The sequence below is a fragment of the Emys orbicularis genome, chromosome 1 (genome assembly GCF_028017835.1).
Source record: "Emys orbicularis isolate rEmyOrb1 chromosome 1, rEmyOrb1.hap1, whole genome shotgun sequence".
In the NCBI taxonomy this organism is placed as follows: Eukaryota; Metazoa; Chordata; order Testudines; family Emydidae; genus Emys; species Emys orbicularis.
Genome location: NC_088683.1, coordinates 313,028,617 through 313,051,121, shown reverse-complemented (window position 1 = coordinate 313,051,121; position 22,505 = coordinate 313,028,617). Strand labels below are relative to the sequence as shown.

The 22,505-nt window shown below is 38.7% G+C and overlaps 1 protein-coding gene across 1 annotated transcript in view; it reads left to right on the top strand.

Annotated features, from left to right (window-relative positions):
- The first annotated feature begins 595 nt into the window (after positions 1-595).
- Positions 596-22,505, top strand: part of INTS6 (integrator complex subunit 6) — an 83,415-nt gene continuing 61,505 nt past the window's right edge. The window contains exons 1-3 of the mRNA XM_065407322.1: positions 596-706; positions 861-938; positions 1,647-1,796. Of these exons, the coding sequence (XP_065263394.1) occupies positions 596-706; positions 861-938; positions 1,647-1,796 (339 nt within the window). The remainder of the gene's footprint in view (positions 707-860; positions 939-1,646; positions 1,797-22,505) is intronic.

Below are 22,505 nucleotides of genomic sequence, written 5' to 3'. Positions count from 1 at the left end.
TCCCTGTGCAGGGCAGCCGGGGCTACTATGTCATTGTTAACCCCCCCTCGCTGAGGCAGGGTACCGGCTGCAACGCGCATGCGCACCACTAGAACGCGTGCTCATCAACTGCCTTTCCCTTAACGGCTAGAGCCGCCTCGTTTCTCTTTCCCCACAATTTAAATATGCTAATGAAGGGTCGTCGGAAGTCCTATGGCGGGGCAGGGAAGCGGTCACGTGGCTTGGGGACGTGCTTGTAGGGGCGGTGCCCGACCTGCCCAGGCTGCCTTAAAAGCGGACTGCGAGCGAGGAAGCGCCTCAGTCAGAGAGAGAACGTGCTGGGGTGGGTGGATTGCGGCTGCTCCGCCTGAAACTTCTGAGTAACATCAACAGGGGGGCCAGCGGCGGCAGCCCTGTCCGCCTTCTCCTCATAAAGCAGCCCGTGCAGGGCTCGAGCGGGCCACTCACACAAAGGCGAGCAGGGCAGCTCCCTGGAGGGGGGTGGCGGGGAGGCGCTCCTCCCGGTGCAGAGCACTCACAGCTCCTACTGCCCGTCCCCCGTGTCTGCCCCCCGCCCCCGTCCATGTAGCCGCCGGCCCCGCTGCTGCTCCGCACTATGCCCATCTTACTCTTCCTGATAGACACGTCCGCCTCCATGAACCAGCGCACCCATCTGGGCACCACCTATCTGGACATAGCCAAAGGCGCTGTAGAGACTTTCATGAAGGTACCGGCTCTGCCTGCGACAAGCGGCGAGAGAGGGTGGGGGCGCCCTGCCGCCCGGGTGGCGGGGGCGCGGGGCTGGGGACGGCCGGGCGGGGGCTCGCATGCGGGGCGCTGCTGCTGGCTCCCTCGGGTAACCCTGCGCTTTGTGCCCGCAGCTCCGCGCCCGGGACCCCGCCAGCAGAGGAGACAGGTACATGCTGGTCACTTTCGAGGAGCCTCCCCACGCGATCAAGGTAACCCCCGTGAATCGCCCTCCTCCCCCCGGGCCGGGCTGCCCGCCCCTCCCCCGCGCTCCCGGCGGCGCAGCGCAGCTCGCCCCGCACAGGCACACACAGGCTCTGGCAGCGGCGGCGGCGCTGACATCAACATGGCCGACATTTTTCCTGTGCGGTGTCTGAGCAGCAGTGGACTGTGGGGGATATTGATTCAAGTTAGGAGAAGTGACAGCAACTCCAAGGCGAGTTCGGCTGCCAGGGGCGGCGAGGAGCGGTACCTGCTTCGGGCCGGGCAGCCTTGGCTGGCGCTTCCCCCTCGTCGTGCGTGGAGACCCGGAGCCTCCACATGACACATCAGAAGGGAACCTGCTGTAGGTCATTGACCGGCCCCGTCCGCTGCCGTGGACCAGGCTCTGGTTATTCCAATGACCCGCAGTAAGTTGTAGGCTCACTCTTTGGACCGTGGAACCAAACGCTGATATTCTGCTGGGTGGGGGACAAGGGGGGCGTAAAGGTTTGGGCGGGGGGGGGGGATTGGGCTTTGAAGCCTTTAGAACAGAAGAGGTTCTTAGTTATTTGGAAGATGAGTTGGTAGTTTGAGGGGTATTTTTTAACCACATGCATGCAAGAGAGGAAGACACCATTTTTGTAATCTGTAACAGAAAAGGCTCCCCTTGTACACAGCTAACATCTGAAGGATAAGCATTCTTGCCTTTCTCTTTACAGGCTGGCTGGAAAGAAAACCATGCAACCTTTATGAATGAATTGAAAAACCTTCAAGCTGAAGGACTTACGACTCTTGGCCAGTCTCTAAGGACAGCTTTTGATTTATTAAACTTAAATAGATTAGTAACTGGCATAGACAACTATGGGCAGGTAGGTTGAATATAAACAGGGGGAAAACCCTTTCAGAGACCACAAATGATTCATGAAATATGAAGTATAAAACATAACAGGGGGGCTACTTTACAAATAAACAGTTCCTAGACAATTGGGAAACCCATTACTAGGATGTGGTTTTGTACCCAGCTTTAATTCAGTTTTTATTTTATATAAGTGTAAAACGGCTTCAGTTTTTTTAAACACAAATGTAGGCATTGATTTTTTTTTTTTCAGTTCACACGTCAATTTTGGGTATATTTATTATGATCGAGATAATGAAACCTTACATTTCAGCACATTAGCCGATTGCATGCAGGGGTCATGAAGATTTTTTTTTCTTTTCCATGTACAGCGGTGCACAATCAGTTGGGTGCACTTTGAGGGTTTAGCTTTTCTCTGAAGTACACTTATTAGCCACTGTGGGGACCAAACTATTGGGCTAAATGGAGCAGAGGTTTAATCTTATATGTCAAATCTTTTATCATTCAATCTCTTTCCCTCATATTAAAGCTCTGGCTTCATTGACACCCTGTACTGGAGCTGCCATCCTTCTGACTCAGAAGGATTTGAACAGGACTTCTTTTGGAGTGTGTCAACATTACCTTTTAATCAACAGTATGGGTCACTGTAGAACAGTGAGGCACTTCTTTACCATTCTCCCTCAGGTTGAGTTTATGACCTGGAAACACTCTCAGTTGCTCTTGGCCTGAAGAGTAAGAGACTGGGACTATGAATCCAGCCCTAGTTTTGTTTTGCATAGTAGTGGAGAGCATTACTACTGGGTACACATATTAAATGTATATTTTGCACTTGTTTGCCCTGTTAGCCTCACATTTCCCCTTTTTTCTCCTGTGACGTAATGCCCTCTGAGAGGAAGAAAGGCTGTTGCTGCTTGTTTCACTAGAGAGTGATATAAGTTGCTTCAACCAAATGCTCTGAGGCTGAGCATATTGTCTCTGCGTTACCATGTTCTGCTTGTGTAGGAGGAAAATTCAGATTTCTCATGTTTCACTGTGTTGCACTGCCACTAGACTTCCAAGTCACCCTAAACACGTTTTTAAATGCAGTCCTAGTAATGAAACTTTGAAATGTTCCAATTCAACACACACTGCCAATCTTTAGTCTATTTCCATGTGTTGCCCTCTTATACACCTACGTGCATTCACCTGTTTTTCTGCTTTCCTTCATTCTGGTTTGTTAGGTCAGCCTTACAAAGTTTTCATGGAAACTTACCCTCCCAGGTGCGAAAAAAAAATCCATATCCACCCTTTGCCATGGTTATTGACGATAATTAATACAGCAGTGATATTCATCCATAAAACATTACATGCCCTGGGTGAGTCAGCTATGCTCACTTAGTCTTTTTTTTTTTTTTTTTTTTTTTTTTAACGAGTGGGCAATTGAGTTGATGCCATGACTCTCCTTGGCTGGTTATGCTATGAAGAACAAGTGCTTTTCGTTGTCTTTTGAGCATCTGCATTGTTTTCATTTGTGCCTGGTCTGTCTTGTCCTTAGATCTTTGATTCCAGACCAGATTTCTTTGACCTCAGAAACACCCTTACTCTTCTAGATATTATAAGTTGATAACTTCTAAACAAAGTTTATCAGATACTTCACACTGTTCCATGTGTGGTAGACTTAGCAGAAGAGAATGGCTTCTGGTACATGCAAATATTCACTGTCATGATTAAACAATCTTTTCTGAACTTTTTTCAGTGTCCTTTTCAAAAATAGGTGACTGTGTTAAATTGATTTGTTCTGCTAGATCCTGTGCTGCTGAAGTCCCTAGTTCCCATTGTAACACCACTATCAGACTAGAACTTTTTCATAAATTAGACTAAAATTTCAGATTACTTAACTGCACTGGAATTCACTTCTGGGACTGAACTGGTCCTTGAAGTTCACATTGGCTTATAAGCAATACATATTGCCATCCTGTCAACTGACATCAGCAATGGGAAGATCCACTGTTAAACAGCTCTTCTGAAAATAAACATATTAAAATGTACATGTTGCAAAGGACGTGGGAATAATTCAGGAAGATAAAAGTAAGAATACTCAATTGTTGAAATACTGGAGATAGTAGCATACTCTTACTCATCTAATTTTTAAATGAAATGCTTAGGAAAAATTTTTTACACTGATGAGACTACTTGAATATCTCAACCAGTCTAGTTTAGCTGTCTAAAATAGAGTAGCTAGATCTACTCTTGGGTTCAGAAGACAGGATGATTTACAAATAAATAAGATCTAATAGGTATTAGAGAAGATTTTGCATGAAGCATAAATTCAAACATTTTTTAATGAAGCATTTGGGAAATTATATGAGGCTCTCTTCCACTAAGTAAGTTATCTGCCACTCCTGCCATTGGATTGGCAAGATTCTAAAATATTTGTTCAGATTCCTGTTGTTTCTAGTACTTGAGCTGTAGAACAAATGTGCTCCTTTTATAAATACTAATGACAAGACATGTCTCAAACTTATTGAGATTCAATCTGGTTAAACCATCCAACTTCTGAATTGTTTATCTAAATGGTTAGGCCACTTGTTATATCTGACATCTTTTGAAGTTGGCCAGAGTTCACCATCAGCAGACTTCCTGGATTGGACTGATGGCTGAATGTTTGTTCTCAAATTAAACTTGAGAAAAACTGCTGCATATTTCCTTGCATCACCTGTTTGGACCTTAATACAAATATCTCAATTCACTATATGTATTTTGCATTGCATTGTTACCAACTCATGAACAGATAATGACAATGTTTGAGTTACCACTTGCACAGATGTGTTAGATCACATAATTTCACATTTGAATCTTAAAGAGACACTTAACCTAATTTTTTTTAAAAGTTCCAGTTTCTAATAGAGGAGCTTTTAAACATATCCTGAATTTATAAACCCCTGTTAGTGTTTTTACAAGGGTTTTTATGCTCTCTAATTTTTTAAGGATCTTGTTAACAAAGGAGAAACTATCTTACTATACAGGGGAACAGTTGGCCTGACTAAAGGAAAAATATTTTTCCTAATGTAAGTAATAATCTAAGGGTTAATTTGCACCTACTGCAGTTAAGTTTTCAGACAGAAATGTGAATTTTTTTTTTAAGTTAGCTGTGGCCCTTTAATTTGCGTAACTCTTTCCATTTGATGTTAAGCTATATATTATCCTTGCTTGGCTTTAGCAGTGTTCACAAAGTGGAGTAGTTTTGTTCATGTATTTCACTTTCTGTGACTGGTTTTGATAGATGAACTTAAGAATTTTTTAAAGAAAATGTTAGCCTTTAATATTACCAGTAAAAGGTACTGGTGCTCTGCACCTAACTGGATCTTTATTAGGTAAGCTTCAGTAACAAAAACAGCTTAAATGAGAATGTGTACAATAGAGAAACCATTTAAATACATTGACTTAATACATTGACTTTATACATCTACTGCCTATCACATCACTTTTGTAACTTTGCTAGCACTTACCCAATTGACTTGTTTTATAACATTTTCTCTCTGATCAGCTTCTCTATCCATTGTCTATACTAGGCTGAATTGCTAGACCTCTTACTAGCAGACTTTCCTCAATCACCTCGTGCAGTACAGTGGTGTCACTATAGTTTTTCATGATTGCTAGATAAATTGTGACTACCTAACTTAATGGACAAAGTTAAATATCACTAATACTAAATGCAGCTTGCTGTAACTGGTTATAGGGTTAATACTACTAGTGTTGTTTGAAGTTGTGGTTAATACTGAAATGGAAAACATTAGAAGTATGTAACTTCCTAAATAACGTACCAGAAACGTAAGTAGAGTGGACCATCTAAATACCTATCCTGACAAATTGCAAACTGTTGAATTTGATAATGAAACCATAAACTATTGAAGCTGTAAGGTATGCAACACCAAAATAGTAAAATTTAATGCATGTAAATGGAAAGTACAATAGTGCTGCAAGATTTAATCTGATGGATCTGTTTTAAGTCACTAAAACTGATTCTATGCAGCCTAGTGCACTTTATCTTGCAAACAGTTATTTCTGTGGTGAGGCTGTCAATACCACGCTCTCTTACTGCAGAATCAGTGCAGTATGAAGTGGATGCTAAGAGAAAATGTGCTTGTTTAACCAAATATTTTCACAAAGTACCAAGGCAATAGTGTTTCAAGTTAACAACTTTTTTTTGTATAACATCCTCTTCAAATTTTCACCAGTGTGAAATTTTCTCTAGTGTTTTGGATAGAAACTTCTGTTATCAGACAGCAACAGAGTATCTCTACAGATGTACCTGGCTTTTAGTCAGGCTTCTAAAGTATGCGGCTGATTCAGTGAAACTGACCCATGAGATGTGAACTGAATTTGATAAGCAGACTTAATGTAACAAAAGACAGCCCAGATGACAAATTTCTGAAAGAATATTTTCCTATAATCAAAGTGGACTTTCTCTAAAGTAGAAACTCATTCTTCTTCACACTGAATAACATATTACATGGAATAAAATATAAATCCCATGAAAAATATTACTGTAGGTACCACCCAATATCCTTGCTCTTGGCAAAGATCTTCCTAATTTTGTTCAGTGCATTTCAGGTGGAGCTGGGCAAATAGCCATTTTTTGTTAGTTTGCAATTTTAAAAAGTCAAAAATGTGTTGAGTTGAACAAAATATTTTGTCAAAATTGAAACATTTTATTTCACTTGATTATTAAACACTTGATTTTTTTTTTAATTACATTGTTGAGAAATTTTAAATAGAAAGTGGTTTCAAACCAGAAAATCAAAATGTTTCATTCTGAAAATGTTAAAACAAAATGTTTGAATCTTTTGGAAATCCCCTCTACCCCCCGACTCCACCCCCCCACAAACAATTTGGTGAAATCAAAACAAATTCTCAAAATTTTGGTTTTTGCTGAAAAATTTTGGCCAGCTCTAATTTTGAGTATTTACAAATACATGGGAAAGAAACCTTGAAGCAGAAAATAACCTAAAATCAAATTTGAATCTTAAATACGTGAAGGCTATCTCAAGCCATTTTGGAATAAGCCAAGGGCTGTAAAGAGTCTTATCATTCTGTACATTGAGGGGTTTTGTACAGATAATGGGATTTTTTTAAAACAACCCAATTATCCAGATTTTATCCAATTTGCAAGCTTCTCTCAAGTAACCTCATTTTAGATTGATTGCTACACGAGTATTTTTTTACTTAATTTTTCATTAAAACTATTTATAGATGCAAGAGAAATTTTTTATTTATTCTGATCATTGGAATGTTTATACAATAAAGCTTGCTTCACATTGGTCTGCAGAGGATCAGTATTTTTTGGCTTAAATATGTGAACTGTTACTAATTTGTAGCACAAATTGTGTAAGAGAGGCATCTTATTTATGCTTGTGGAAAGATTTCTTTATTTTGTCCAAATTGTTGGAATAGTCATACACTTCAGTCTGAGGCTCCTCACACCTGTGTCACTGAGTAACATAAATTAATAAGTATCAGAGGGGTAGCCGTGTTAGTCTGAATCTGTAAAAAGCAACAGAGGGTCCTGTGGCACCTTTAAGACTAACAGAAGTATTGGGAGCATAAGCTTTCGTGGGTAAGAACCTCACTTCTTCACTTGCATCTGAAGAAGTGAGGTTCTTACCCACGAAAGCTTATGCTCCCAATACTTCTGTTAGTCTTAAAGGTGCCACAGGACCCTCTGTTGCTTTTTATAAATTAATAAATATATTTGGTAATTGAGCTTCAAGTCACAACCTTGGTCACTTTGGTAAAAGGGGTTGTATATGTGTATAATGCCATCTTATCTAAACATCTTTTGAGTGAGGTGTTGTAAAGAATGCCTCACTGTATCATGTCATCTTAATTTGCATATGTTACATTTTACACTAGTTGTCATGCTGAGTTTGATTTGACTTTTCTTTGAATAGTCACTTAAATAGTAGTGTTTGACATTGCAGATTGTAGTTATTGAGGTTTTTATTAGAGGTTTGTAGTTTTTTGACATGGTTAAAGCTGCTGGGCTGTTTGAAGGTATGGAAGGTGTCTTTAATGGGCTCCTGGCTTATGCATCATGTGACGTGGAGCTCTTGACTTTGGGCATGGGTAGAGAATGTAGTTATCTTCTCTGCAATCCCTTGCTTACAAAAAGTCAAAATCCTTCAACTATAAATCTCTTGGCATTCAAGGGTGAAAAGTATTGCAGTAGAATGACCTGTGCTTTGAGAGTACATCCAGATTTGCAACCCAAGTTTAGACTAACATTTCCTGCCTTGTCAGACTTGTACTGCTGCAAAGGCAGTTTTTTTCTCTTTGATGGCAGTAGAAGCTTGTACTGCTCTAGAGTAACTGCATTTTCTTTTCTCTCCTCTCCCCATCTCTTTTAAAAAAAAAAAAAAAAAAAAAAAAAAAAATCTACTCAGAGCAACTCTGGAACACAGTCTAGGGAGAACTTCATCCATTAGGAAGCAGGAGCACCACACTTTTAAGGCCTGACAGTTGCAAAAACAAGAAGGAGGTTAATTGATGGCAGTAGGTACACTGAAGGATTCTTCATCCTTCAATATCTTGCTATTAAATGAAATTGGAACAGGCTACAAAGTAGTGTTAATGTAAACGCATCCAAAGCCTTCTATCAGTAACTTACTCTAGGCTTCTGTTAAAGGCATTGATGCAAAGTGCTTGGGTGAGGTGGAATCTTTGCCTTTTCATATTTCCATATTGGGTGGTATGCACGGAGCTTGAGTATTTTGCCTTCCAATTATGTATTTTTGGCATAAGGAGTTACATTCTGATCTCTAGGCATGCCATCCCCTCCACTGCTTTCCTAGAGTAGTTTAGATTTCCGGATACCTCTTTTGTTCCACAGTATCTGTTAGCAGTAAACACCACTGGGGGACCATTGCAAGAAAGCATGCTTCGTTTTAGGGCCCAACTCAGTGACCTGTTTTGCTCTTGAATGAATGAATATCTAAAGTGGTGACTAGATTTTGAGCCATGTTCCTGTATCCTTAAGGGGAGCTGCTACTATTACACACTTCAGATCTCTCCTGTCCACAGTTAAAACTATCACTGTTACCTCTTGTGAAACTTTGTGATTCCAACATTCCATCCCATTCTATCCCTCTTGTGTTAAAGATACATTACACAAAATTCTACTTGTTTGAATACTAGCAGGAAGAGAAATTGTACAATATGTCTCATTTCACACAATATTCCCAGCTGTGTACAAATTTCCTTTATAGGAACATGTTTCCAATTCAAACTGTTGCCTTTTGACCTTGTGTTATCTGGGCATGTTTTCAGTTGTTTTCAGCCATTGTTCTGTTATTTAGCAGTCTGAGAAACATTTGGTATGCCTGGCTATTTTAATTCGGTGATCCAGGACCATATCAAGCTGTACATTCTATATGCATTGACATGAGAGTGCTGGAGTTAATTTTAGTTCTCCAAAGGGTAGGTCAGTCTTCCTCTAATTTTAAGTATCACAATTTTTCTTGGGGTGGGTTGAACAGAAGGTGGCCTTTCTAAATGCAATTAGAGCAAATCTTTCCTATATCTCAACAGATCTCTTATTTTAAAGGTAACTTCACCAGTGACAGTTCCATTATTTTTGGTCACCATGTGTATTTTCTCTGTGGTATTTTCAGAGGATACATACGTATCAGTAGTCTTAACTTCATACAATCTTATCATAGCTGTGTAAGTCATTTTCCTCTGCTATATCCCACCCTAGTTGAAAAGTGTGTAGACGTGTAGATTCTTCACTGTCAAAACATTATATTCAAGTTAGATGGGAAACGTTTAATGAGTTTTGTACTCTGACCTTGGCTCCTGACTACACTAGACCCTTAAAAAAAAACAAAAAAAAACCCCCCAAAACAAAAAAACTATTGTACAGCTATCTCTGTCTCTCTAGGTATGTATATATCCCCCATAACTAACTTGTATCTGAGCACCTCACAATCTTTAATATATTTATCCTCACAACACTGCTGTGGGGTAGTTAATAGTATAATCCCTGTTTTATAGATGGGGAACTGAGGCGCAGAGACAAAGTGACTTGCCCAAGGTCACACAAGATGTCTGTGGTGGAGCAGGTCTCTCAAGCTCTGGACTAGTGTCCTAAATTGAATTATTATTACATATAAATGGAAAGTCGCTAGTATTTAGTAGCATGGATATTAATATCAACAAGAATAACTTGAGCCCTTGTGTTTGGGAGCAAGACGGTAAGACTTTCCTGATTGCATTTTACCTTTCATAAAAGAAAAACAGTATGTAGTGAGACTCTGGTCCTATCCGTGCTACAAGCCATGACTATTCTAGCTACAATGGTTGTTCTAAAATGGTTGTCAAGCATGGATTTGGCAGAGCTATGTTTGACAAACATCTTCTGAACATGGTGATAACTAGCACCATTACATGGTTTTCAGAGGCTTGCTTAAACAGCTATGCTACCAGAAAGTGTGGTATAGACTCTGTCCCACTTAGTACTATGGTTTCCAAATATATATGTGTTCCAAACACATACAAGTCAGGTTGAAAACATGTTTAGCTGTAATTAACAACTAAGACATCCTTAAATGTCCTTTTGGTGTTGACAAGACCTTACATTTTCACCTGAGTCATAAAACTGAATATTCTGGGCATAAAATAATTGCCTTTACAACTGTTAAGTTTTTTCCTGTGTCCATCCCAGTCATCTCCAATTTACTGTATCTCACAATTGCCTTGATCTGTTATGGATTTTCCTTTCTTTGTTGTATTAGTTACTGGCTACTGCTAGAGGCAACATACTAATATAATCTGTCTGGTGTGGTCACTCCTGTAGAGGGGTCATCTTGAGTTTCCCGTGTATTATGTGGACAACCATTCCTTGCAGTCAAAGAGCTATGTGGAACTCAGCCAGAACAGTAACAGTTGAGGTGAATCTAAGTGACTGACCTCCTTTTTTTTCATGTAAATCAAAATTTGCTGTCTAAATGAGCTAGAGTACTAAATAGGAGCATCTTCCTAGTCTCTGCTCTTTAATAGGTTTGAAGTAGACCTAAAGCATTTGGGTAATGAGTATGTTACATGTAGCTCAGGTTCCAGAAGGAAGACCTGGAAGAAAGTTGCTCAAAATCAGCCTTATGGTGGATAACATCACCTCCTAAAAGGCTGTGGCTGATAAACATTAGTATACTTTGTTGTTTGTCTCCAATGAATGATAGCATTATGTAACTACATTGTAATAGTACGTTACTGTTACACAAGTGGAGTACACACATTACAAAAAATCAGACACGATTAAGCATGTACAGAATTATGACAGTAATGGAGGTGTTTTTAATATTCTTCTTAAAAATCTGCCTAAATATTAAGTAATCAAAATACAGTAACTTCCATCCATGCATCCTTTTTTCCTTTTCTAATCCAATTTCCTTTTCTAGTCCAATGCCTGGCCAAATTCTCTTTGGCACTGCTGCTGGAGTGCTTGGCTGGAAACTAGTCATACTTGTGTGGAATCTAGCAAGGACATGATGTTTTGCATCTTTCTTGCTCCTCCACTTAAGCATCTCAAACTGCCTTACAAACATTGACAAATTGAATTCTCAGTACTCCGACTCAGGGTCACACAGAAGTCTTTGGTCCCGTTGGGAATACAACCTGGTCTCCTAACTCCCAGTCCCCTGCCTAACCACAAGACCATCTTTCCTCACAGAAGCTCAATTTTTTTCACTGATTTTACCAACATTGTTGGCTCTATCATACGGTATTTAGCGCTGCACCTTGCCACCTCTTCTTCTTAATGGCGTTGGTTAGCAATACATTTGTTGGTTTCATTTTTATTTATTTAGTGTTTTATTAGTGACATTAGTTAACTCCTTTGCATGTCTTTAAAAAACAAAAAACTTTAAATGGAATCTGTTATGTTAACCAAGATGAAAGGAGAGAGATCCAATTTTTATTTTAATGCACAATTTAAGGGGAATTGTTAAGACCCGAATATGGATATCTCTTCTCACCCAATCCTTCTCCCTTTCATATGATTATTTTTTAAAATGTGCCCGAAGTATGGAAAGAATTATTAACCCAGTAAAACAAAAAGGCTGCAATAATTAAGGATCTGATCTAAAGCCCAGTGAAGCCAATTGTTTTTGGATTCGGATCAAGCTCTTTACAGATGTCTTTAGAAGACATGACTAAAACCAGCTTGGGAATCCAAATTCCTTGGGATAGATTTTAAAGGTAAAGCTGCTAATTTTGGAAGGAAGAGGGAGGAAAGGTAATAGGTATTTTTACTTAATATCCTTTTTCTAAACAGTGTATCTAGGCCCAAAATTTAAGTACGACAAATTTTATTTTTTTTGTACAACAGTTATAATCAAAAATATAACTAGATAGAAATATGCCTAGATTCTAAATAACTTTAAGTACATTTACTAGGCCACTGAGAAGACCTGGGGGCAGGGAATCCCAGTTTCAAAGTGATTACACTAGCATATGTGTGTGGGCTTCTCTATTAATCTGCAACTGGCTATGCATACTTTTTTCTTTTGGATTTTAGTAAGCAGGAATCAATACCATAGCTGGATGATGAGTTTTAAACTGAATACAAGAGTGCCATTTTTACAGTACATTTACTCACAAATCGTTACTTTTGTATTAAAAAAAATTAAGCAAATTAGATATACTCAGTAGCTATCACTCTATAATTTCAATTAAACTGACATTCTTGATTTTTAGTTGAAAAACTTAATTTTTAATATTTTTTTGTAGTGCAACCCAATGTTAAACATCTTGGCAATAGTTTTGTTGAGAATTCTAGATTTCAATCAAAAGTGATACTAAATGAGTACAACAAAACTTGTTTGATCATTATTCTTATTTCCTGATCTTCACTAGGTGTACTTAGCTCAATGCTCTTGCCTTTACTTGACAGTGACCTGCAATATGATATTGGGAAAGCTTTTTAAAGGTATTTAGGCATCCTATGGGTTTTCAAAATCATCTGGGTGCCTAATATCCATTGAAATTAATGAATTTTAGGAACCTCAGTGTTTTTGAAAATCCCACCAGATGCCTAAATACCTTTAAAAATGGGTCCGATTATCACAGATTACTCAAGATTCAAGGATTTTATTATTTCTTGACATTTATCAAGGAAGTAGTCGAACTTACAGCACTTTAAACTTTACTGTCCAAAAAGTTAAAATAATTTATATAATCCTTTAGCTAGAATTCACTTAAATTAGCTCTTACATAATTTCCCTCTCACTTACCTCCCTGATCCATTTTGATTTTTTGTGTGTCGGGGATTTTTAAAAGGGTCTGTAGGACTTAGGATCGCAAGTCCCATTGGTTTTCAATGAGATGTGTGCTTCCATTTTGATTGAGTCCTCTTCTCCCATCTCTATACATGCATATTAACATACACTGAAAAATGTTGTACCTTTTGTATTAAATCTTCTGTGCTTGGCCCTTTTGTGTTTGAGCAGAAGCTCATCAGGCTTCGTTGAGTTATTAGAGAATAACCATTTTTCTAGTTTGTGTAAAACAAAATGACCATCTTTTTAAACAGTTCTAAAGAGGCTGAAGTTTCACAGTTGGTAGCTAAACAGTCTTAATAAGCAGTACCTTCTTAGTTAGACTTGTGAGCTCAGAAAAAATTTAAATTATGAACTTTTGAAAATGTGGCACCAAGCACCCCCAGTAAAATGTTTCATTAAGCAGCCAGTTGCACAGTTCAAGATAGATGTGATGTGCTGGTAAGTGTCTGTATGGCTATTTGGTTTCAGAAATTTACAAACTCAGGCAAAGCTAGAAAAATGTAACTTTAAAAAGTGAACTGCAGAGGGAAAACTCGTGTTGGGACCTTTTTGCTGCTTTATGGTACATTAAGAATGTTTGAAACTTTTGGGTGTTTTAAAAATATAATTAGGAATGTTATGTTTGAGCTTTCCTGTTTTTTCTGGAGGACTTCTTGGGGGGGGAAAGAGGTTCTCAGAAGATGTTTCGAGCTTTCACCCATTAGATGTAGAGGTTGTGCGTATTGCTACATTTTTAAGGTAGCTCCTCTCTCCCAACTGCTAGCCATTGGTGTTAAATTTTTGTTAAAAACAAAGTTTTGACCATTGAAAATACAAATTCCTTCCCCTCTGTTGCTCAGTTTTCAATCTTGTGACATTTGTCTCAGCATGATTTCACTGGTTTGCAAGAGCCTTTTTTTCATGAGATGCTGTTCCATTTTTTGACCATTTTAGAGTTTCTCTTTGAAAAGTTGTCAGATGTTTTATGTAGTGAATATAGCAACCTTTTCATGAAGCTGTCTGTTTCTAAGCATAAAAACTAGGCAAAAAATGCTGTTACTCTAACTGAATGGTGTATTTCAGTTATGAGTCTGAGTTTGTTTTGATCAGGGATTATCAGAAGTCTCATGTTGTATGTATGCTCTGCTATGTATTACCATTTGGTGACTATTTCATGTTGTGTGTCACTTTTTACTCACTTTAATTTATGTTCTAGCACCTTATTGTCCAAAGATTCTAAATTGCACTACCGAATGACTGTACAAACTGCATATACACAGATCATGTAATCTACTACTGTACTGCAGCTACCTCTAGGGTACAAGATGGCAGCCATCTGAAGCACCCAGTAATTCTCTATCCAAGTAAGCAAAATTTACTCTATGCCATTGACAGAAGTGGGAAAAATTTTATGTAGGTGGAATGTGTAATTAGCCTAAAGAGAATTTTGTGAGGGTAGTAAGACAAATGCTCCTACAGTATTTGTGAATGACTGTCTTGTGATCTAGTGGATTGAACAGGGGACTTAAAACTCAGGAGACCAGCATTCTATGCCTGATTACTACTACATCATTCTGACCTTGGAAAAGTCATTTAATCTTTCTACTTCTGTTAATGCATTGTTTAAAAAATGCTTACCTATCTCATATGTGCTTTGAGATCTGTGGATGAAAAGTGCTGTATACATTCGAAATGTGCCCTTGATTAATTTAGTTCTTTGTTTAACTATATGATGGTCAGCACAGCTCTGGGGATATATTTATTAACTTGTGCTCCCTCTGCTGGCTAGCTATGCAATTACAAAGCAAAATTATAGGATCATATATGGTCATCGTAATGATATATTTTTAATTTGATTACAGAGGTTTTAGAGACATTGTCACCTGATTCACTACTTATACCTTCAAATGATGATTTTTGTTGTTAGGGGATCAATGCTATAAAAGAGAGCTTGTCCCTGTTAATTTACAATATTTACAGGAGTCACTGATTAAAGACTACTGTAACTTGACTGAAGTACAGAATATCAAAGTCATAAGGATTATCTTAACTTCTCTGTATGGTTTTCTGTTAAATTTGAGACTCAGACTAGTAGATGGTGACCCTGCATTGATCTGATCCAAGAAATGATAGATATAAACAAATTTTGTAAGACAGTTGTTGGTGTATCAGAATAACAGTCACTCGGCTCGTTGTACTATTTTGATCAGTGTTTTGAGTGCAGAAGTTTGTGAACTTTGTGGCTCTACAGAACAGTATGTAATTTGTTTTGAAAGTCACAAGTATTAAGTGTGTGCTTTGTGCTCATACCCGACTTGAATTATTAGATGCAAAATTAGTTAATACAGTAAGGTTAGATAAAACAAAAAGGTTATTGGAGACAGTAGTTCACCCAATTACACATATAGTAGATACAATAGTACTTACCTTTGCATTCAGTAGCCTAGTTAGTAATTGCAATATTTGCAAATGTGGGAGGGTTAATGTTATCAAATCCTATGAGAACCTTAACTTTGCATTTCCTTTTATTTTTGCACTTAAATATGCATCTGTTATGTCCTGCTAGTATAATTTTTCTGTTTTTAATTTAGCTGAATTTTCCTAAAGATGACTCTTAGACAGAAGTAAAATTGGGTTTGTACTACTTTTGTTTAATACAAAATGAAGGCTTGAACAAAAAGTAAATACTGCTTTTACATTAGATATTTGTCTGTCTACCCTTCTCTCCTGGTAAACTGTAGATTACTAAAGAACTAGTAAACATAATACACATTACCAAGGAAGTGAAACGTGATTATTAATTGATGGGATATTATTTTTATTTAGACTTTTTTCTTGTTGATGCCTGTCGGACTCAGACAGCCTGCAAACAGTTGGAAGAAAAGATGTCTTAAATATTCAGCATCTCTATCCCCTCAATAATGAGCAGAGGGATATCAGACCACATCTGTGGGTTTGACAGTTGAGACACACAGCAAAAACAAGAAAAGATTCCACGTTGATGGTAACAGTAAACCTAGTTAGATGGGGGTAGCCACCTGGACTCTTTGCTCCCCGATTCTTTAAATCTCAGAGGCTTTTCTATCCGCTTCTGCCTACAGCCCTTTTCATTGATACCTCTTGGAGGACTTTTCTAAAAGAATTTCATTTTTTTCATACTGAGATCAAATCAGTTCCTTAAAGCCAAGAAGGTAGAGTATTTTATGCCCAATATTTTTGTCATCTGCTACAAGATTAAGTTTTTGAGGCTTATTTTAGATCTGCGAAGTAAAGTAATAATTCCCCAGTTTCCTCAATCAAATCTGAGTGCCTTCAATTTTAAAGTGTGCTTGTATTAATCTTGCTGTGTGTTCTTGTTACTTTTATTTCACTGTTGAAGATTCTCCATATTATTGCAAAGCTCTGGACTTAGGCATTTCTAAAGCTTTGTGCATGTTTCTTCCCTACCATGCCTCTTCCAACCCAGATACTTGGCGGAAATTGTACAGCTGACTTGGATTTACAGATGATGGTGATGATTTAAGATGTCTATAGAGGGAGGGAGCTCTTTCTTCTCTTGCTAAATAATTAGGTATGGATGATCCAAAATCGATTAGTTTACTACAGTATGTGGTAGTATCAGACCCCTGAACTCATTTTATCCCTCACTAGAATGAGTTATTGTCATATGAGGATGAATTTAAGTGTTTATTGAAAAGAGTGAAGGTAGATTTGTTTCTGTATATTTAAACCCAAGATATTAGACAGCAGTCAATATTCAGTGGAGTAAGAGAGAATCTGATTTTGCCAGAATACTCCTTTGCTACTTTCTCCCCTGTGTTGGCTGGTTTTCTCTGCTCTGAGTCCCTGACCCTCTTTTCTTCAGCACACTTTCACATATGTTCTTTTCACATGTCCCGTTCACCTTTTCCTCACTGGTGCAAAGTCCTGCTCTTTCTACTCAGAGTTTTGCTGTTGCAGGTAGACTTTCGCATTCTCTTAACTGCCCAAATTGTACTCCGTTGTTACAGAACCTTCTGATTCCACCATTCAGTCCCTCTTTCTATCAAAGAGACATAATCTAAAACATTTTGATTGATGTGTGAAAAAAAGTAGAGGACAATAACTCCTTGTTATACTGAGAATTATTACAACTTTGAACTTTTAGTTATTTCACACTCTGCTTTGCTTTATCAAATGTCATATGTTATTTTGCCAGTTTACAATCATCAGTCCTTTGTTTCTTACCTGGAACCTTGTAGATTGTGCAAGTTGTTTGGAACAGGGGCTGTTCCCTTTGTTACTTGTCTGCATGGTGCCTAACACAGTGGGTTCCTGGCCCTTGATTGCATTCCTAGGTGGTACTGTGATATACAGCATAAATGTCTCTCTATTCCTGCTAAAAGGAAAATTCCAGACCAGTTGGGGGAAACTAACGTTATTCCTTCAGCTACTGGCTGACAGCAGGCAGTGAGAGAGAGGAAAGCAAATATAAATGAATGATTTCCCTATTATAGATCACAAATTTCAGGGCCAGTGAAAATGGTAGTCTGTAGACCTCCACTAATTTGAAGCTAATCTGGCCAGCTGGGAGGTATTTTTTGGAAACCCTAGTTAGTTAGGGAAATTTGTCTCTGAGGGAATAGAGGAGGCTGAAGGAGATCTAACAAAGTCAGGAACATGGCGCTAGCACCTTGACAGGGATCTACTTGGCCCTTTTTTTATCAATGAAGTATGACAGATGGAGCTGTTGTATGTGGAAATGAATGGAGGCATCCAGAGCCATCAAGTTGTTCTCAGTACAATAAGATCTCTGTTGCATAGGTCTTCTGATAAACTTCTCAGATTGAAAAGCAGAAATCAGATTGGATCATTTTCTGATCTTGGAAGAATGGCCTTTCCATCCACAAGTATTTTAGTTTAATAGACTAACAGAGGGTCCTGTGGCACCTTTAAGACTAACAGAAGTATTGGAGCATAAGCTTTCGTGGGTGAATGCCCACTTCATCAGACGTCTGATGAAGTGGGCATTCACCCACGAAAGCTTATGCTCCAATACTTCTGTTAGTCTTAAAGGTGCCACAGGACCCTTTGTTGCTTTTTACAGATTCAGACTAACACGGCTACCCCTCTGATACTTAATAGACTAGTTACCTTTCTGGTCTAATATCAGGCTCCTCAGGTTAAAATCCAGGTCCTATGGCTTTAGGCTTCCTGCATAGATACTCTTGACTTCCTGATGGATTTGATAGTGGAGTTTAGGTACTTTGTCCTTTAATTCTTAAGACACTGAGAACCTAATCCACTTGTAAAGTGGAATATGCAAGGTTTCTTTTTCACTTCATGCGAGTCTTACCCTTCATTTGCTTTACCTATAATAAACTTTTTGAACTCTCAGAATCTATATAGATGCATCTGGGTCAGCTTTCATTGATCTCTAAACTTATTTGCACATAATGGTGAAATGGTTTGTTACACTGTAAAATCATGACATTCTATCAGTAACTTTATTCTTATTGTAGTCTTTCAGAGGTGATCCAGGGTTCCTTTCAAAAGGTGTCATGTTGACCAAAGTGTGCTAGATGTGGCTTCTTGGGATGGCTAGAGGGAGTTATTTAAGAGCTCTGCAAAGAGTTCCCAGTCCCTGCTTGGTCAAGGAACCTTGGGATCAGTGGACTACATACCCCAATTTGGTAAAGTGGTAACTAACATCATGATTTAATTGCCTCATGATGTGGGCCAAAAAAAATGCCATTTTAACTATTCAAAAATAATTTTGTGTGATGTATTGGGATATCGTGTTAACAGTAATTAAGATACTAACTTGTTACTGTTTTACTGGTACTTTCATTCTAAGAGTTTGAGGCCATCATTTCCCAGTATATTTCATATTAGTCTAACAGATTTCAAGTTTTCCCTGTTATTTATGCCAACTTCAAATAGAATTTTCTTTAAAACTTGCGATGCTGAGCTAATGGAGCAACTACCTTTTCTTTTCACTTCAGTACACATCTGCGCTTGATGGTGCAGGTTGTGAGTGAAGGGGAGAAATTTAGACTTCTTCTCCACTTCCCGGATAATATCTGCTAAAGGAATAGAATGAGTCAGTCTGCCATCAGATGCTTCTTCCTCGATCTTGGGTATTCTTTCCACCCCTACTAGAAGACTCTAGAGTAGGAAGAAAATTATTCCAAAGAAGTTGCGGCAAGATAAGAATTAGCTACTGAGTATTGGAAGCTATTGAAAAATGCCAGCTGAGCTAATTAGTTGTCTATTTGACACAATCAATTGAAGTCTCTACAGGAGTGAGTTGCCACTCTGAATTCATCAACTAGAATCATCAATAATGCACCTTCTTTAAGGAACTTGTCTGTGAGCAAGCCTATTTAGATGATGATGAAGTAAATTTCTCAGTTTACTGCAGGCTGAGTTGGAATTTGCTGTTCATTGCTTCTCGCCAGCCTTATGTACAGCATTAAATATAACAAATTAATGTTTAAAGCTCTACAGATATGATATACATAGTCACCTTCAATGGTCATAACAGTTTATCTTAATATCATCTTAAGTCTATTAAAGGATTTGGTATTTTTGGGATAAGTATATTTTTGTGTAGGACTTTAATACTCAATTGGACAAAGGCCAGTGACAAAATGGATTTGAATGATTGTTTTGAAATTGGAAACAAAGACTTCTAGAGAAGTAAATAAAATTCTACCGAGACATCCGTGGAATAAATAGCTTGGTATAGCCTTCCATTTACGTGAAAAAGCAACTTTTTAGTCCCCCGCAACTTCTGATAACTTATGTTAAATATTTTTTTACAGTACTTGATTTAAAGTTGCTTGTCCTGCATACCTTCTTACAGATGAACTGAAAAGTCATGTCTGGTAAATCAGGATTGCCCTGTTTCCTTCAAGAGTTGATGACATCTATAATTGGTCAGAAAATAGAGAAATTTTAATAAAAAAACATTTTGAGCAGAAATCTTTTCCCAATATTTACCCATTGTAAATGATATCATTCCTTAAGGCAGAGTGTTGTAGGTGTTCATGATGTTACAAACTGTTGCATGAGGTACATGGGGTCCTGAACTCAGCTCATCTTTAGCCTCGTTCTGTGGTCTCCTAGACAACTGAAGTGCAGCTGTTGCATTAATCTACAGTCTTTGACTTCCAAGAAATATATCCAGCATCTAAATTATAGAGCATCAGTGTAGACCAGTTCAATGTCATCAACCCTTGCAGAAGTGTGGCTGGGTGGACTAGGTCTGGAGGCCACCTGCTGCAGGCCTCACAGCCCTGCATCACCTTGTCCCAGAGTAGAGCACTGAAAAGTCCTCCAGGCAGCCTAGAGTGGCTGCAGAGGAGCAGCCAATCAGAGGGGTTGCCGGCGCGACCAATAAGGGGCCAGAAGGGCCAGATAAAAGGCAAGCAGCAGAGCAGAGCCATCAGTTGCTGTGTGGAGCTCAATGTGGGAGGACTGGGTGCCTGGCTGGCTAGACGAACAGCTGGACCAAGGACAGCTCACTGCACAGAGCTCACCAGACAAACCGAGTCCAGGGAAGGCTGCCAAAGACCAAGTGCCTGGCTGGATAGAAGAGCAGCAGGACCATCAAAAGATCATTATGAGCAGACTAAGCACAGAACTTGGCCAGACCAGACGAGTACCGAGATGGTTTCTGCTGGTCTGATTGCAGAATGAGCCCAGGGAGGGCTGCTAAAAAGGACACCAGCTGAGGGTACCGAGATGGGCCACAGCTGGGTGTCTGAAGAAGGCAGTGCCTCTGGGAAGAAGCCTAAGAGCTATGGCCCCATACCAGGGCCATGATAAGAACTCGGGACTGTATACCTTGGAAGGGGGGACAGTGTATATGGCTCAGCTGGAGGGTGAGTCGCTGAAGACCAGCCGAGAGAACCATCGGCCAGAGAAAGGGGGCGCTCGTGAGAGGCGGGTGCCAACACCATTACAAGGAGGTAGAATTCTGATTTGGCAGTTGTGACTGTTCTAGTCATCTCTATAATGGTGTGTAAGATCAGCAACCTTAAGCATAATTTGTTCTTACATATTCTGCTAGTGAACAATAGATTTTTGTTCTTTTAGGTAAATAGCTGTAATAACAACGTCAGTTCTTGAATAAGTACCTCCGTAGTCAGCTGTCTTATAGCTAAAATGTTTGTGAAATTAAAAGGCAAGAAAGGTTCCTCGATCAGTTTAAAAAAAAAAAAAAAAATCAGTGGGAAGTTTGCCTGAATGTCTTCAGGCTTAGGCCCAAAGTAATTGCAAGTAAGCCTGGATTTTACTAGAGTATAGGGGCACCAACGCTTGTATAAGACTGGGAGAAAATACTTCGTCCGTTAGAGATACATAAAAGCATCCAAATAGGAAGTTTTGAAAAATTGGGTTGTTCCTCTTACACTACTTTCTTTGTTTCTTTTAATACTTTGAATGATGATTCACGCAGGATTGCTGATCTGGAAGAGTTTAGATGTGGAACATGGTGGACAAATAGTCATGAAAAAGACTGACCCCTTTCTTGTTAATGTCTTTTATGATACTGATTAGGTCAAGATATTTTTGTCCCTTTGCTGTATAAATTGACATTGTTCCTTCATCAGCTGTAGTACAAATGCTTTTTACTAGTGATTCAGAGCTCCTCCTGTAATAATGAAATCTGTTTTAAATTAAATGAACTGCAACATAATTAGCTTTCAGTTTTTGCTTCACAGTTGTAATAAACTACTAGTTGACAGGATAGCATACCACAACTGTTGCTTAGAACTTAAAAATAAGACTGGATGATCTTGGCAAACTGAATAAAAAGAATGTGTACTTTAGACATCTACTTAAAACAGTTTATGAATGTTAAATTGGTTTATAATGTAGTTTCTCCCTCAGAAGAAATTGATCTTCACTGTTTAATTTCAGTGCTTGAGGTTTTAAGTTCTCTGTAGCAATAAAATATTAAATTTTGTAAGTCTCTGTTAAACATTTAGGAAAAATATCTTGAGGATTAACCTGTAGCTCTTAAATTTTTGTGTAAAAATACAAAACTAAGTCTGAATGATGAGGTCCAGAGCAGTGTCATGGAATCTTTTGCATTTCTATCCTAAAACAGAGGTTTTTTATATATTGGTTATGGTGGGAAAGATTTATCAAAGAGGAGGGTCTTGCAGCATGCTCTGAATGGTCAGGTCATGGAAATGTCTAATACCTGGAATGTCACTGCACAGCTAAATCCCTAGACTAAGAGTGCTTTCTCTAACGCTTTGACCTGAGTTTTGTAAACTATTTTGTCCAAAGGAGCACAGCTGTTTTGGTGGATTATGGATGGAGAAGTAGTCTGATATAGCTGAATCCTGACCCAGTTATGGCTTTTAAAGGTCAGAACTGCATTGAAAAGTTTTCTCAACATAGCTTCGTCTCTCAAGGGTGTGAAAAATCCAGAA